The 16,024-nt window shown below is 37.2% G+C and overlaps 3 protein-coding genes across 3 annotated transcripts; 2 read left to right on the forward strand and 1 right to left on the reverse strand.

Moving 5' to 3' along the window:
- Positions 1–1,086: 1,086 nt before the first annotated feature.
- rnf170 (ring finger protein 170) lies at positions 1,087–6,411 on the reverse strand. Its single transcript, XM_007565839.2, has 7 exons — positions 6,232–6,411; positions 5,276–5,431; positions 4,889–4,964; positions 4,627–4,741; positions 4,385–4,458; positions 3,937–4,068; positions 1,087–3,132 (listed from the first exon to the last, which is right to left on the reverse strand). Exons 2-7 carry the CDS (start codon positions 5,413–5,415, stop codon positions 2,863–2,865), a joined length of 807 nt encoding a protein of 268 aa, XP_007565901.1. The 5' UTR covers positions 5,416–5,431; positions 6,232–6,411; the 3' UTR covers positions 1,087–2,862.
- A 232-nt stretch (positions 6,412–6,643) lies between these two features.
- On the forward strand, positions 6,644–9,778 carry gpn3 (GPN-loop GTPase 3). The gene is made up of 8 exons (XM_007565860.2): positions 6,644–6,833; positions 6,979–7,087; positions 7,229–7,396; positions 8,045–8,169; positions 8,303–8,418; positions 8,559–8,655; positions 8,736–8,864; positions 9,434–9,778. The coding sequence occupies exons 1-8, from the start codon at positions 6,786–6,788 to the stop codon at positions 9,497–9,499; spliced, it is 858 nt and encodes a 285-aa protein (XP_007565922.1). The 5' UTR covers positions 6,644–6,785; the 3' UTR covers positions 9,500–9,778.
- A 127-nt stretch (positions 9,779–9,905) lies between these two features.
- arpc3 (actin related protein 2/3 complex, subunit 3) lies at positions 9,906–13,905 on the forward strand. The gene is made up of 7 exons (XM_007565872.1): positions 9,906–10,017; positions 10,383–10,482; positions 10,819–10,895; positions 11,883–11,951; positions 12,187–12,313; positions 12,531–12,625; positions 13,679–13,905. Exons 1-7 carry the CDS (start codon positions 10,012–10,014, stop codon positions 13,739–13,741), a joined length of 537 nt encoding a protein of 178 aa, XP_007565934.1. The 5' UTR covers positions 9,906–10,011; the 3' UTR covers positions 13,742–13,905.
- Positions 13,906–16,024: the final 2,119 nt, after the last annotated feature.

Genomic DNA, 16,024 nt, shown 5'->3' on the forward strand with positions numbered 1-16,024 from the left:
ACTAAGGATTTAGTTCTTGACTTCAACTGTAAATGTTCTAACTCTAGAAAATGGTCTATGCAATTCCACAGGTTTAGATTAAATAAAAATGTATTAATCACTAAGGAAAGCAGTTTTCAGTAGCAGTACGCCAACAATTTTATTTTTCATTTTCCTTCAAAATCGTATTTTAGGTTTGTTGTTCCAATGTGATAAAATGTAGAAGAGTTACTTCTGTTTTTTTAAATTGCCATCAAGCCAATTAATGTTTTGATCAAACCATTTCATCTGATCTCTGACGGACAACAAACCTCATAAACAACCTCTGACTCCCCGCTTCTCCCATCCAGGCCCACAATGAAACTCGCACTGATTTGTCATCGACACACCAATATAATCATTCCATTGCTATGACAAGCACCATGGCTATAAAGTAATTGTGAAATACGTGGCAGAGAGCCACTGGATTAATTTAAAAATAATTTACACACTTTGCTATTGTGGGAAAATCTTATTTTTGACAAAGTGTACAAGTAGTTACTGTGTTACATGACCTGCTGTGTTATAAAGGTAAAAGTTTATAAAGTCTATCAAAATACACTGAAAAATACAGATGTGTGTATTTTTTCAGTTAAGACTGACTGCACCTTTGGTAGAAAAACTAATATCCTGCATTTTTAAATCACCTACATGAAATTCCAGGGCGAGAACTGATTCCTCAGAGGTGTGAAGGTATGAATTTCTCTCCAAACCAGTTCTGAGGTCTAGAAAATTAGGTGTGATAATACCTTAAGCATCTTTGTTCTTGGTGTTGAAACGGAGGTGGAAGTTGCTGAAACACGACTGAGACACAGTAAATGAGCTGCCAGTCAATTAAAAAAAAAAAAAAAAGGCTTTGCCACATTTTGGCATGTGCAACATATTTATTAGATTGAAAAAGATTTAAAGTTAATGGCAAAATTGTAAACAGAACTCGACATTTACACAGCAGCAGAAGGATTTTTCTTCCAAGTGAAGGATTTACGTTAAGCAATGTAACTCCGATTTTGTGTAAACAATAGGATCGGATTAAAATGCAACTGCAATGCAGGTACTGGCATGTGGAAGGAGTGTGTGAATAGACGAAATCTTTTATTGTAGTAGCATAATCTCACACACACAAAGTAAAAAAAAAAAAAAAAAAACACCCTTTGATATTGGGAGGGTATTTTCTGTCTGGATAAAAATTAAGATTTTTTTTTTCTGAATTACCCAGCCCCTCATTTATGTGTACCCTCTACACCTCTGGCCTGTATGCAGGATGAGGACACATATTCATTTTGACGGCATGAACAGTGACTAAAAAGGAGGGAAAAAATGATGAAGGCTTAATGCTAGTCAACAGCTGCAAAAGGCAACATTTAAGTCAAGACTAAAACTGTATAATATTGTCTACATGCACATTGGTTGTTTGAAAATGATGCCAACACAAATAAATACGGTGAAGGATCTGCGATTCCGTGAGCTTTTTTCAACGAGGTGATGCAAAAATCCATCCAGTATTCAGTAAGCAGATAACACCAGCCTCGGTCCACAGCCATGTCGTTCCACAGACCTTAATCATATGGAAAAGCTGATGAGGGCATAAAACAGGACCCCAGATTCTAGTTACCATTTGGAGATGTTCCAACATTGTGAAATATTATAAGTTTAATTGGAGTAAATGTATTAACAGGTAAGGGAAGGCTGTGCAAAGTATTGATCATTACATTGTTAAAAGCAATTCATTCTTGAAATACATATTTTTTTTCCCTACTCAGTAAATGTACTTGAATTGAAAGTTCAGAATTGTTCTAATATTCATCATATGGTAATAAAATATGATTTTAAGATCTCCTGCAAACGGTGCCAATTCATGTGACTTTTGAAAGCAAAACTGTGTGTGGATTTAAACAGACGGTGCAAGCCAGTGCTCTTCAGTAGCACACAGACGTGGCACCTTTCATTTCATCGTCTGAAGATAATACGCCTATACCACTGATAAAACTATTTACAAATAATAATAATAAAAAAAAAAAGATCTGCATTGTACATGCTAATGCCAACAGTGTACTGAATACAAAAGGACGCAAACTGTTGAAGAATTGACCATCTGATTTCATAGCTCAAACCAAATTTACTTTTCACAACAGAATGTCAAAGTAAACTGAACAGAAATGACTTCACATTCATTTTTAGACGATTTACATTCAAAATTGTCCAGGATTATCCGTTTATATTTTCAGAATGGCTTGTTAAGAAAACGTTTGTGTAAGAAGGTGTTAAGCGTTCCGTGTATGCATGCAGGAAGCAGGTTTTGATTATTGAATTTAAATTGTTGCTTAAAAAGATTATTCAGAAAATGTTTCCAACCGGTTCAACAAGCTCTGCTTTCCCAAGTTATCATAAAATATGCATAGTTACACGTTATTGTAATGACAACAAGCTCAAACAGGAACTCTTTCACCATTCAACACTTGTTCTTTGACGTGAAAATTAAGATGGAATCATTACATATAAACCCATAAATACAAGACGTCATTGTATTGCACAGTTGTCCGTATTATGTTGATAATCACATTACTTAATAGATTTTTTATTTAAATGGGTAAATCTTGAAGCAGTACATTGTTCATACATGTTCATTTGATTGTAACTTGTTTGCCTGAAATCCTTTGCCTTGTAAATTTCAATGAGAACCTTTGTAACAAAATCTGATGTTCACAATGTTTTGCTAACCTCTGTCCAGTCAGACGCTCAGGGTCCATTTAATTAAAGTGAAGCCCCTCTGAGAAAACCCAATATTTTCTAACAAACTCTTCTCAGATATTCATCTCTCTTTTGTCCCCGTTTCTGTGTGTGGGCCTAGCCGTTAAGCCTCTGCGTAACCACTTCTCTGTACATGATAGAGATGTACACAAACAGGAGGAGGATCACAAAGAAGTCGTCCATAAAGCCCAGAAGGCCGAAAAGAGCTTCCGGGAGAATGTCGAGTGGCGAGGCCAGGTAGGTGATGGCACCGACGAGACAGAGAAGAATTCGAATCCGGAACATCCAGAAGAGTCCGCCCAAAGAAAACATCTCCCTGAAGGCATGACGGAGCAGGGTGGGGACGTCCCGCAGCCTGTCCATAAGCTGACAGAAGGAAAACAGACAAGATGTAGAGTTATGAAAAGGCGTCTTCTAAACTCAGGGCGGGCCACGTTCACCGGCGTCCACTGCACATATGAGCAAAAGAAAAACGGCTCTGAAACTAGAAAATGTGCATTTCCTGCAAAAATGAAGTGTGAATGATGTAAACTGAATGCCACTGCTGAAAACAGCAAAACTACTTGAAGTCAAACCCAGAACAGTTGGCAGAAATAAGCAGAAGCAGCAGACAAAAAGTCAAACAGTCTGCGAATCTTGCACAGCAAAACTGTCTGACTAAAATGGATAACAACTTTAAGTCGATGCTAAAACCTCAGGTAATCAGTTTTAAAAAATGTTGTAGAACATGCTGCTCACTGACCTAAAGTGTAAGATCATAGCTAACATTAGCTAAAAAGATGACGTTAGCATAAATGCAATTATTATGTTAGCTTACACCAACATGCCAACTAACATTAACTTAGGCTCTATAAAGTTATTAAAGTTGTATCTTAAAGTTGTCCATTACAGTGTTGAGTTTATCTTCATAATGAAGAATAAAAAGAAATACATACAGTCAAAGAAAAAGGTGAATTTTTAAAAAATAAAAATTTCAATTGAGATTATGCTGCTCCAAAAAAGTATAGATTTCCTTACGGTTACACAAGTGAACATGACAGACACTATTCTAAAAGAATATAATAGTATATTCTTTTTATATAATAAAAAAAATCTTTAAAGATCTCCAAAGATATTTACAAGACAACTTATGTAAATGCAACCTGTATAAGAAAAAAAAAAAAGACTCACAGATCTTGGCTGACCAGAAAATCTTCGATTGTAATCGCTGATGTCTCGTAATATAAGCTGAGGTTCGGCCTCGCCGTCCTGAACCCTCTGAGGAGCGGCGTGCTCGTGAAATAACGGGAACAGAAGTGTTACCTAGAAAAACACAAACAAAATACATGTCTGAGACAAACGACTGAAATTAAACAAACTGTTTTGATCAAGTGTAACAGATCTTTTATAATTAGTAGTTTAATTTCACAATGGTATACAAGCTTTTCAGGCAAACTCAGAAGAATTGTGCAGGAAAGGGAAAGCTTAGTCTTCATAAGAAGCAACCACTGCACCTCTGGTTTTAACTATAAAACCCACAAGATTTGTTTTTCCTCACAAACTTTAGAGGCATTAAAGCATAACAATGGTATGATTGCATGATTGCAATAAGGTAATGATGTGGCATTGTATCACTCACCATTTGTCTGCAGATTGGGCAGTTGATCGCACCCAGCCAGGTGCCGTACCTCCAATAAGCTATAAGGCAGGAGCCTATGCAAAAAACACATAAAACAGCAATATTGAGAACACCAATGTTGTAAAAATGTGAAGAAAAAATGTTTTACACTAATGATTGTACCAACTCATCGTTTCCTCTGTTTCTTACTATACTAACCACGCCAGAAACACGTGAATTTGTAAAACTGTCCATGTAATTACCACAAAAAAGGTGTCCACAGTTGGTCTCCACAGGCAGCACAGCCTGTTGTAAACACACAGGGCAAGACATGTCTGTGTAATACTGCTGTCTAGCCTCTGCCTGCGGATTTTCATCCTAAGGAGAAGAAAAGTAGAAATGACACACGCAAAATATCTGCAATGACTCAGTCATTTGCACTTTATACAAATTATATAGATGTAATTCAAATGACAGTAATCATGGCATTTCAACAAAGCCATGCCTAAAAGTTATTAGTTTTACCTGCTCAGTTTGGAGCTGCTGTCGGACAGCTCGAACATGCTCCTGATTTTCAGGATGGATATTTTGCTCTTCCTGTCTGTAAAGGACAAAAGGAAGTTTTTTTTAGCTACACAGGTTTCAAACAAGATCACAGGAAGATTGAAGGTGATTTCTCTGACTGCATGAGGAGACTGCAGCTGGGATTGTTTTGTTGGCAACTGGTTTGTAACACATATGCACGTGTTGGTTTCAAAGAACTCTGTGAAATTTAAATCAGTAAGAAAGAAATACCTAGATGGATTTTGATATTAAAAATGATACTTCTGTGACCACTTATTGTACACTTGTTATTTTATTAACAAAATTCTCAAAACAATTTAAATTAACCAGCCTGACTTAGTGGTTTACCTGCAGAGCAAAGTGAAGATGCCTGCAAGGAAGGTGAAACTGACAACCACTACAAACAAAACCTGGTTGCTAACACCCTCTATGATGGTGTCCTCATCTTGGATCAGGTAGTCCAAGTCCCCACCTTGACCATCCTCCATTATCCACACTCATAGCCTGCAACAATGAACACAAGAGGAAAGTGTAGGTTACCGTCTTCACGGTTTTCCTTGACACTTTTATTTAGATCGAGGAATCATATCACATTTGAAACAAGCAGAAAAATTACATTTTCGGAACAACGATTGCTAGAATGTAAAATGCAGAAAGCAAAAAAGGCGGGGCTCCAAATTATCATGGCTTCATAAAACATTTAGCCACCTCTGTATCAAACTCAAGGTAGACATTTTAATGAATTCTTGTTGGAATGCATACATTTTATTTACTTTTTTTTTTCAGAGGACGAACTGGAAGGGTTGCTTACATTGTAAGCAGAGTTAACCCAAATGGTATTGTCGTAATATAACGACAATACTTTTTAGTGTAATTTCAGGAATAAACAACACTTTAATCGCATACTGAGTTTCACGTCAAAACAAAATGGGGGCTAGATTGTTAAGTAGTATTTTGGTGGTTGCGTCATGGGCAGGCTCAATGAACACCAAGGCCGAGCTTATATTTTTCGAAACTAAAATAAGTGGACCGGGGTTGGCTCGTTAGCAAAAAGCCATGTAACGCTTGAGAATAGGGGAGATGCTTGTTTAGCCTTGAACGTTTCGTTTTCATAAGCTGAGGAGTTTAAACACCAAGGAAGGAGGAAACTAGGTTGTTATTATTATTATTATTTTAACTATCTAAGCATTTCTACACAGTAGCTGTGAAAGAGTCAAATAACTACAAAGTTTTACTTAAGCAACATAACTCAAAACGTTAAAATATAAATTACAAGCTGAACTTACAACGAGAAGGGTACTTACCAATAAGAAGCCTACTTTTACCCAAATATCCCTCTGCAACCGTAACCTGTCAAGTCCATTCACCCTGTTCAGGCATTTTGTTATGTGTTTTTGTAAGTTAGCCAAGTGACCATATCGCATATCATTGCATGGACAGCTGATAGCAGCTCACTCGATTCCCTTTCTCTTTGTTACATTCTTATTGTTAGAATTTATTACCGCCGCCTAGTGTGTTGGAGTGATCTGTGGTTTTTGACGACAGATCACCGATGGAATGTGAGTGCAGTCTTAATTCTGCCTTATAAATATATACTTAATAACATGCACATTTTTTTTTATCAAGTTATTGTTACCCAGTTAAACGTAACATTAAAAGTGAACCTTGAAATACTTGCTTTTTCAGAGAGTGATAATTCACAGTCTAAGCACTAGGTGGCAATAGCGGTGCCTACAGCGTGGTGTCCTCGAACGAAGAAGTAGTCACACTAATACAGTAGTACCTAACTGTACTAAGCTATCGTGGATTATTAGAAAAGGTTGGACTTCTTTTGAGCGGACTTCTCCAGAGGTAGAAAATGCCTCGTTATGCACAGTTAGTTATGGGCCCAGCTGGAAGCGGCAAGGTAACTTTCCTGGTCTGTGGTGAGAGGTTGTGCTATGTTGTTCGGCTAACATGTTGTGATGCGGCGTGAGGCTGTCTTGTCTTCTACGCAAAAGTAAAACGTGTTAGTCTTTTTAATAAATTTTTTATTATTATTATTATTTCAGAGTACCTACTGCTCCACCATGGTTCAGCACGCAGAGTCGTTAAACCGCTCAGTCCAGGTGGTGAACCTGGATCCTGCTGCAGAGCATTTTAATTACCCTGTTATGGCAGGTAAGTTTTACTTTGGATGGATGTGTAATAGGAATACACACTACCAAGGAAATATGAATTAAGTTAAAATAGGAAAATGTTAGAGCCATGATACATTTAACACACCTCTTTGTCTGCTATATTCTGTTTCTGTTTTCTCAGACATCCGTGAACTCATTCAGGTAGATGACGTAATGGAGGATAACTCTCTGAGATTTGGCCCTAATGGAGGCCTGGTCTTCTGTATGGAGTACTTTGCCAACAACTTTGACTGGCTGGAAGAAAGCCTCGGCCACGTAGAAGATGACTACATATTGTTTGATTGCCCAGGTAAATGTTCTGCGTTGGATCCAAGTTTTAATGAAGGTGTAAACTTTATTAGGTTAGAGTTTATTTAAATAACTGATTTAATTTCAAAGCACAGTGTTTTTAAAGTCAGTGTTCATGTGAAATGGGAAGAAAAGATGGAAACTGACAAGGAAAGCAGCAACACTGAGCTAGCTGCTGGAATTTCTTGCAAGTCCTTTTTATGTTGTAGGAGTAACAGCAATGTTTTATATTCTCTGTATATCAGCAACACAGCTGCGAGACTCAATCCTTTTCTTCCAAAGAAACTATCCAAGTCTCTCTTAAATCTGCCCAAAACCTGTAGGAGAATATGTTATGTTGTAATCAGACCTTGCTTGAACCATTTAGCCATTTAAAAAGTATGTTTAGAATAAAAGTACAATAAAACATGGTGGTGGTAGTTTTTTTTAAAACTGAAATTTTAAATTTATTTATATTTCATTTGAATTTTTACAGGATATGTGTAACATTAAAGTTGGAAAAAGTTTACCAGCTGTTGATCTTGGTGTATATACTGAAAACATGTCATCTTAATAAGAGTCTGTGCAGCTCTTAGATCCACCCTTGATGTTATTTATGAAAAAGTGTCAGCTGTGCATGACTGATGCAGCTCTTCTCACACTTTTCCAGGTCAGATTGAGCTTTACACACACCTCCCTGTGATGAGGCAGCTGGTGGAGCAGCTCCAGCAGTGGGAGTTTCGGGTTTGCGGGGTCTTTTTGGTAGACTCACAGTTTATGGTCGAGTCTTTTAAGGTAACTTTCTCTTTGTTTTTTTTTGTTTTTGTTTTTGTTTTTTTTCTTGTTCTTTTTTTTTGTTGAAGCATTATTCAAATGAACCTACTTTACTTTTAATATTCACTGATGTTTCTGTTGTCTTGCACTAAAGTTCATCTCTGGAGTTATGGCTGCCCTCAGTGCAATGGTGTCGTTAGAAATTCCTCAAGTAAATGTCATGACAAAAATGGACCTGCTTGCTCCAAAGGCTAAGAAGGAAATTGAAAAGTAAGTTAGTAAGAATAAAACACTGAATGCTTGCCAACTTCGATGAGGCTGCATTTTATTTGTCAGATTTTGTTATAAACCTTGCTGATCCTTCTCTTCATACTGAGTTTTAAAATATTTTGTTGTTGTATATTTACAAGGTACTTGGATCCAGACATGTACTCCATGATGGAAGATAACTCTGACACTTTTAGAAGCAAAAAGTTCAAAAAGCTTACTAAAGCAATTTGTGGTTTGGTAAGTAGAGTCCTAGTTTTGGTGTTTAATGATATTCTTGTAGTTTATATTGAGAAAACTAAGATTGTTTATGTCTCCAGATAGATGACTACAGCATGGTAAGATTCCTGCCTTTTGACCGTACAGATGAGGAGGGGATAAACATAGTTCTGCAGCACATTGACTTCTCCATACAGTATGGAGAGGACCTGGAGGTTAAGGAGCCCAAGGTAAAACGACAAAACAAAACATTGGGCACGTACTGAAAATGAATAATTATTGTTACACAGTTCCTTGCAGTAGAGCTTTGGAACCGATGTCACTGTCAAGAACAATGTAAAATTCACAGCCTTTGAGCTTTTCACATTTGTTTCCAAAGGCAGTAGACCAAGGCAAAGTAGTATATTAATTTGGAACGAAAAAAAGAATGCATGCTTCTGAAACTTTCAAGTGTTGTGTTTTCTTAAAGGTTTGCCCTGTATTTCGTTTCATCCATCTTCCCTTCAAACGTGGTATTTTGCATTTAGGCGAGACAGTTCAAATTGGGGCTCTTAGTGTTACCGAATACATTTTAGCTGGTTCTCTGAAAGAAGTGGTGCTTGGTTAACTGTCAGCTCATGTGGACACGCAGGTTTGCAGTTACCATACTTAAAAACAAAAAGTTGAGTAAATTACATTCAAGTTTATGGTTGTAATGCAATAAAATGTGAAAGGGCGTATGAATAATCATGCAAGGCATTGTGTGTATGGGTTTATATTTGTATATAATCATGACTTTTTATGCTTTCCCTATTGACAGGAAGTTGACGAGGAGCAGTCCAACCTAAATTATGACGAGATCTTTCAAGACAAAGTCAGCAGCTGAGGACTAATTGAACCCTGAAGTGGAAAAATGACTTGCCATAAATGAAGTTCAACTTTAATGTTTGATATTCATTGCATGAATATTTCTGAAAAACGGACTGGACTTGCATAAAATTATTTTGTTTCTTCTTTTAAATAACTTATAAAATTTAAAGGAACCTCTGTTTCATATTTTGTTATTTTAGAGTGATGTACACGTGTACATCTTTGACTTTTGGTTGATTTATTATAGATTTAAAAACAAAATATATATTTTTAAAATAAAATATTGCATACACCAGACAACTTGCCCGTGTTTTTTAAATGTGGGGGGGAAAAAACATAAACATGAATACGTGTTCATGTGGGGTGGGGGGAAAAAAAAGAGCTTGTGCGCGCCACCACGTGGCTGCAACGCAACACGACACGTGGCCACTTCCTGTAAAGCTGAAGGGTGGAACAAGCGGAAGCAGAGGCTTCGGGGGTGCCTGTACGTTTTTCCTGCTGAGCAGTTGGATTTATATTTCATTCAATATGCCGGTGAGTATATCCTGTGCGATAAACGACAAATATAAGCTTTCAGCTCACTGTTAGGAGCCAAGAATCTCTAGAAATACGCAACTAGATGTTGAATCTGCTTTTAACATTAGCTCTCGAGACAAATCTAGCACAGTAGGCTAGCTACTTTAGCATTCGCTTCATAGCTGCTAGTGGCTGACTCGCGACAGTACACAAATTCATTTCTGTCATTGTACTGTTTTTAATGAGTTTAGCATGTTATATACACCTATATAAAACGCTTAGTACCACCGATGAAAAGCAGCTTTCATTCCGGGGACTATAAATTAACAAACGTACTCGACAAAAATGACAGGACTTGTCTTTTTTTCCTTCTTCTTCTTCAGGCTTATCACTCAAGCTTGATGGTCCCTGAAACCAGGCTGGTGGGAAACATGGCCCTGCTTCCCGTCAAAACACAGTTCAAGGGACCAGCCAGAGGGGACGGTGAGGGTTCCTTCATCCTTGTTTTTCAAAAAACGTATCTACATAATCTTGGGCGTTCTGCAGAGATGTGGGTTGTTGTTGTTGCATGCATTGAGTTCCTGATTCATGACTGAGCTTCACTTCCTTATATGGTCTGAACAATGCAAACTAAAGTGGCACCGTTCCTCTAACTTCTGCATTTTGATTTATACGTCTCTTAATTGTGCAGTTGTGACATCTGTATACGTAATTGAGACATTTTCTAACGATTCAATGGTGGTCAGTACTAAAACAATAAAGATTTGTGTAAGAAATGGGATAATGTCTAATGAAAACATTTGTTTTTTATTATTCCAGGCGTAGATTCTGACATCATAGATGAAGCAATCTATTACTTCAAGGCCAATGTTTTCTTTAAGAATTATGAAATCAAGGTAAGAGATCAAGAAATCACAACAAAGTTGAATTATGAACCTTTATGTACTCCTGACACTGTAATATTGCTGATTAACTCTGTTTCCTTAAAACTATGCAATCAAGTTGGGGACTTTAAAAGACACACAGACAAAAAGCTCTATATCCCAAAAACGCTTGAGATAATTTTGGAAATTGTAACCATGGAGCTCAATAGTGACGCATACAGCTTGTGCCTCAGTAATCTGTGTCTTGAAGCAGCTGAGTATTTCATGTTTCTCCACATGCCCTGGCTTGTTTCATCTCGTACCTTTTTAACAACACAGTCCTGTAGGAGTTGCTTTGGATTTTTAAGGGCATGTATCATCATTGAACCTTTTCTGTCGTTCTTGTCACCCTTGAGTAGTCCTATTCATTGGAATCCTGAAGCCCAAATATAGCCTACTTTATATTACCGATTTATGCACTTGTTCTGCAAGTTTTATTATTCTGCATATAAGAAAATGTTTTATTTCTGAGGGTTTAACTCTTTTACAAAACCAAACTTAAGAAGCTGTTGTCTTGCAACTTGGTGTGCATCTGTCTGACTTTTGCCTCTGAGGGTTTAACTCTTTTACAAAGAAATTTTTCTGTGGGATGCATTTGGCATGGAAAATTGTTGGGCTGCATGAGATAGAAAATAAATCTCGTGCAGCCCTTAAATATTGTGGTGTTTATACATGATTCTTCACTTTTTATTGTCCATCACCACCTGCCAACCGAGATGCTCTTAAGCTTGAGCATCTTGGTTGGCAGGATCTATGTTGAATGCTTGTATAAAAGGAAATGAAAATCCTTCCTACTGACCAAATATATTACTAGCAAGAAGAGTTTGAGGTGATATTAAAACCTGCCTCCAAGCTCTTCATTGCAGTTGTAGTATTGCACACACACTGCTATTGCGATGCAATATATTGTGCAGGTCTACATCGTTAGTTTTTAATAAGTTATGTGAATTTGTTTTCCAGAATGAGGCTGACAGGACACTGATCTATGTCACACTCTACATCTCTGAATGCCTTAAGAAGCTACAGAAGGTAAATTTTTTACTGTGCAGCATGACCAGTTCTTGGAGCTTGATTTTAAAATATATAGTAGCACTTAATGTTTCCATTAAAGTAGTTGTGCCTTGAACAGAACATGACAAGCCTTTGTTTTATTTTATTTTTATTTTATTTTATATTCTTGCACACTTTAAGGAGGAAGTAGCTGATTTAAATGAATTTGGACACCTTAAAATTGATGATTTGGGATTATGTATAAATCTTGCAGTGCAGCTCTAGGAGCCAAGGAGAAAAGGAGATGTACACTCTGGGCATCACAAACTTTCCCATTCCTGGAGAACCTGGCTTCCCTCTTAATGCTATGTATGCCAAGCCCGGAAACAAGCAGGAGGACGGTGAGAGAGAGCTTTAATATTGTGACAAGCGGTTAGCTTGTCTGTGTTGAGGTTTTAACAGTGGTGGAGATGTTCTGCTGCTGTTTGAAGGCAGGGAGCATACACCTCGATTAGTTTAAAAGTTTCTGTGTAAGAGTCTAAACAATGGCACAAAAATCTAAGTTGGCACTGCAAATGATAGTTTTGAACTCTAAATGAATGTATTCTTCCATCTCAGAGACGATGAGGGCGTACCTGCAGCAGCTTCGCCAGGAGACCGGTTTAAGGCTATGTGATCGTGTGTTTGACCCGCAAACAGACAAACCCAGCAAGGTAAGTCTCATACTTTTGATTTATTAGAATTTTCTTTCTGATGTCAAAGGTTACCTTATTAAATGTATGATTCAATCTGCTGCTGCTGCAGTGGCTGTGAAAATAGTTAAATTCTCCAGATGCCAAAAAAAGGTGTTTTAGTGCTTCTATTGACCTCTCATTAACATCTTTTTCTGATTTTTTTTTACAAGATGAGCGGCTAGTTGTTCAGCTCATGTATTACATTATTAGCAGAGATAGACTCAGGTAGAAAAAAAAAACCAAAAATGAGATGGGCCAAAGACCAAAAAAAAAAAAGAGTAGACATGTATCAGTTTTTTTCAGCGGTGCTGCAATTTGAAATACAGGAATTTGAAATGGGAATGCTTCCATAAGACTTTATGTTCTGTGGACATGAGGCATGCTGCTAAGCAAATATCCATTTTGTTGCAAAGCTAGGCAGGCTCTCTGTGTTTTGGTGCCCTGCAGTTTCTTGTGTGATTGAGCTTTCAGCACAGGTTAGAATGTGGTCGCTTTCTGTAGGTCAGCCTGAAAATAGACAAAGTGGAGAAGAGAGGCTGGTTATTCTGGCTCTAAATTCATGATGTCACAAGATGAAATGACTAAAGCAGATATTTTAAATGGTGCCGCTTTCCTGCTTACGAACCAATATACTTCCCCTTTTGAGTTTTTATATATACTACTGTTTTCTTTCTGTAATAAAAGTAAAGAGCTTTATATCACGAGAACTCAAATTTTGTGTTACTGGATTACTTGAGAGGATGCCATATTTTTATAGATGTCTTTTTATGTTAAACAGCTCTGTTTGAAATCTGTAATGCAGTTTTGAAAGCAAAACTTTAATGCCATTGTTAATTAAAATTAGTACGATAAAATAATTTTGCCAGCTTTGTCCATACATTGAGACCTTTACGTAGTCATGTTAAACAGCTCTTTGTTTTCTATTTCTGTTGAAAGACCATGTAGACTTTTAGTCCATCAATAAAATACTACAATTTAAAAATGCCAGTGTTTGTCCTAATCTGTGTTTGTGTTTTTGTTTTTTTTTTTCAGTGGTGGCTGTGCTTTGTGAAGAAGCAGTTCATGAACAAAAGTCTCTCTGCTCCTGGACAGTGAACCAGAAGGGACACAGAGACTGCAATAAAGCAAGTTTTGATTTTCTGTTAAAATTTTATACTGTTTGACTTAAAAAAAAAAATAAAATTATATGTTCACTTGTCTGGATGTTGATCATATTGGGCTGGTGTGTAATACAATAAATAAGTTTGAGAGATTGGTAATGTTGTTTTTTGTTTTGTTCTTGCACATTTTTATACATTACAAAAATAAGCTTTACAGGAATCCTGCTATCATACCATGTCTCACTGCTGTCAGGTTGAAACACTTGAAGACGCATTGGGGAGAAAAAACAATATTCTTTGTATGTTGCATATATTTCCCATCCAATTTTAATATTACTGTAACTGAAAATAAGTGTAGTTGTTAAAATACATCAATCTACTCACAATCGCTCATACCTGTATATTAGACTGTATATCCAATATGTATGCTCTTCTTATCAGAGGTGTCCTGATTCCTGCAAATTCTCAACTTATGATATAACTAATACATACCAGACATAGGTTAAAGAAATACATACCGAGTCCAGGATATGACTGGGTTATATGCATCTAGCCTATACATACATAAAAAGTATATATACATACACATTGGAAGATTCTTACATATTACTCATATGACAGGGCTACTAGGCCAGCATCACGTTGTGGTCATTGGTAGTCAGCTCTTCTCTCACTTTCTATAGTCACGCTTGTCCTTACCAAGTTGAGGCAAGATGAGAATATAAATATGAATATATTTCTGCCTGCTGGCATAAAAGAGGGCATAGCATAAATTCCACAGGATGGCTGGATTTGACACACTCTTTGATGCCAGTTAAGAAAGGACAAATCTTATCAAAAGATTTATATTTTCAGCTGCACTGCAGTACCATGGAAACTGCTTTTGGGTATGCAGCCACTGTCCTGGTGTGTCAAAATGTGCTGAGGCCTTCTACACACATTTCTCTTCCAATTTTATTGATCACCAAGACAGAGCAGCTTCAGTTAACTGAAATGTATCCAAATTAAAATGGCTATTAACATCTTATTAGTAATATTTAAGCTTTTCTTTATGAAGAAATACTTAAAAAGACAACCTAGTCATAACGCCACATTGATTGAAGACACCTAAATTCAGTCCTCAAGAGGGTCTTGGTTGAATTCCCGCATCAGCATGTCAGTCAGCTCTGCAGAGGCCTAGTGAGACTAAACTGTTGGATTGTAGCTCTCGAGCACTTGACTTGGGCATCCCACATAAGTTTTTAAATAGTAGACAAATGCAGGTGTACATTAAAGCAAACCCTTTAGAATGTTGGGGGTGGGTGGGTTTATATATAAATTAGGTCTAAATTTTGACTTTAAGTTTCAACTCTATGCAGATTGTAAGTTCTAAAAGCAAACTAAGATGACCTTAACATTAGGTTGCATGTAGAACATCTGCTCTTGTATGTTAATTAGCACAGGGGTGTCCAAGTCCAGTCCTCAAGAGCTATTATACAACTTATGATGCGTCTCTTACTCCAGCTTCCTCCGACAGTCCAAAAACATGGCTGTCAGGTTAATTGAGTTCTCTAAAGTCTCCTTAGATGTGAGTGTGTGAGTGTGTGTGTGTGTGCGTGTGCGTGTGTGTGTGTATGGTTGTTTGTCCTGTCTGTCTCTGTGTTGCCCTGCGACCTGTCCAGGATGTACCCTGGCTCTCACACCCAAAACTTGCAGAATTGTTGTTGGGCAGAATTGAATATCTCCATCCAAAGTCCTGACTTAAAACCAACAGAGATGATGTGCCATGACTTTAAGATAGCCTAATAGAGCAGCTGCTTTGTCACAGTTGAACAAAATGGTTGGAATAGTTTTTTTCTTCTCAGTAAGTTAAAAACTGATTTTTGTATTTCTTCTATCTTTAAAAAAAAACATGAGAAATTTGCAGTGGGACAGACTTACTTTTGTCACAGCAAAAGATACTTTCAGACATTCTTCCACAATTAATTTCACAGAGTGTTCTGTGCTCCTAGGTCTTGGATGAAAAGCAAATTACTTAGCAGGTCACGTTTAATGCTGATGTATTGCGTTAAGCCTTCTGGCACATCTAGGTGCCAGACTTCTTTCATAAATATAATCCTAAAGGGCCATGAAGGATTGTCACTGGAAGAAAATGTGCTTTACAAAAACTCACAAAATGAGAAAGAAGCTGATGTTAAAAGCACACTGGAGACTAGGGTGAAGTGGTAAAGTCACAACTCAACTAATGAACGTGAAATAATGATGTGAAAAGAAAATCCCAGAGTGATGTGTCTTGAGG

This window comes from Poecilia formosa, unplaced genomic scaffold (assembly GCF_000485575.1).
Source record: "Poecilia formosa unplaced genomic scaffold, Poecilia_formosa-5.1.2 Scaffold6, whole genome shotgun sequence".
NCBI classification, from domain to species: Eukaryota; Metazoa; Chordata; class Actinopteri; order Cyprinodontiformes; family Poeciliidae; genus Poecilia; species Poecilia formosa.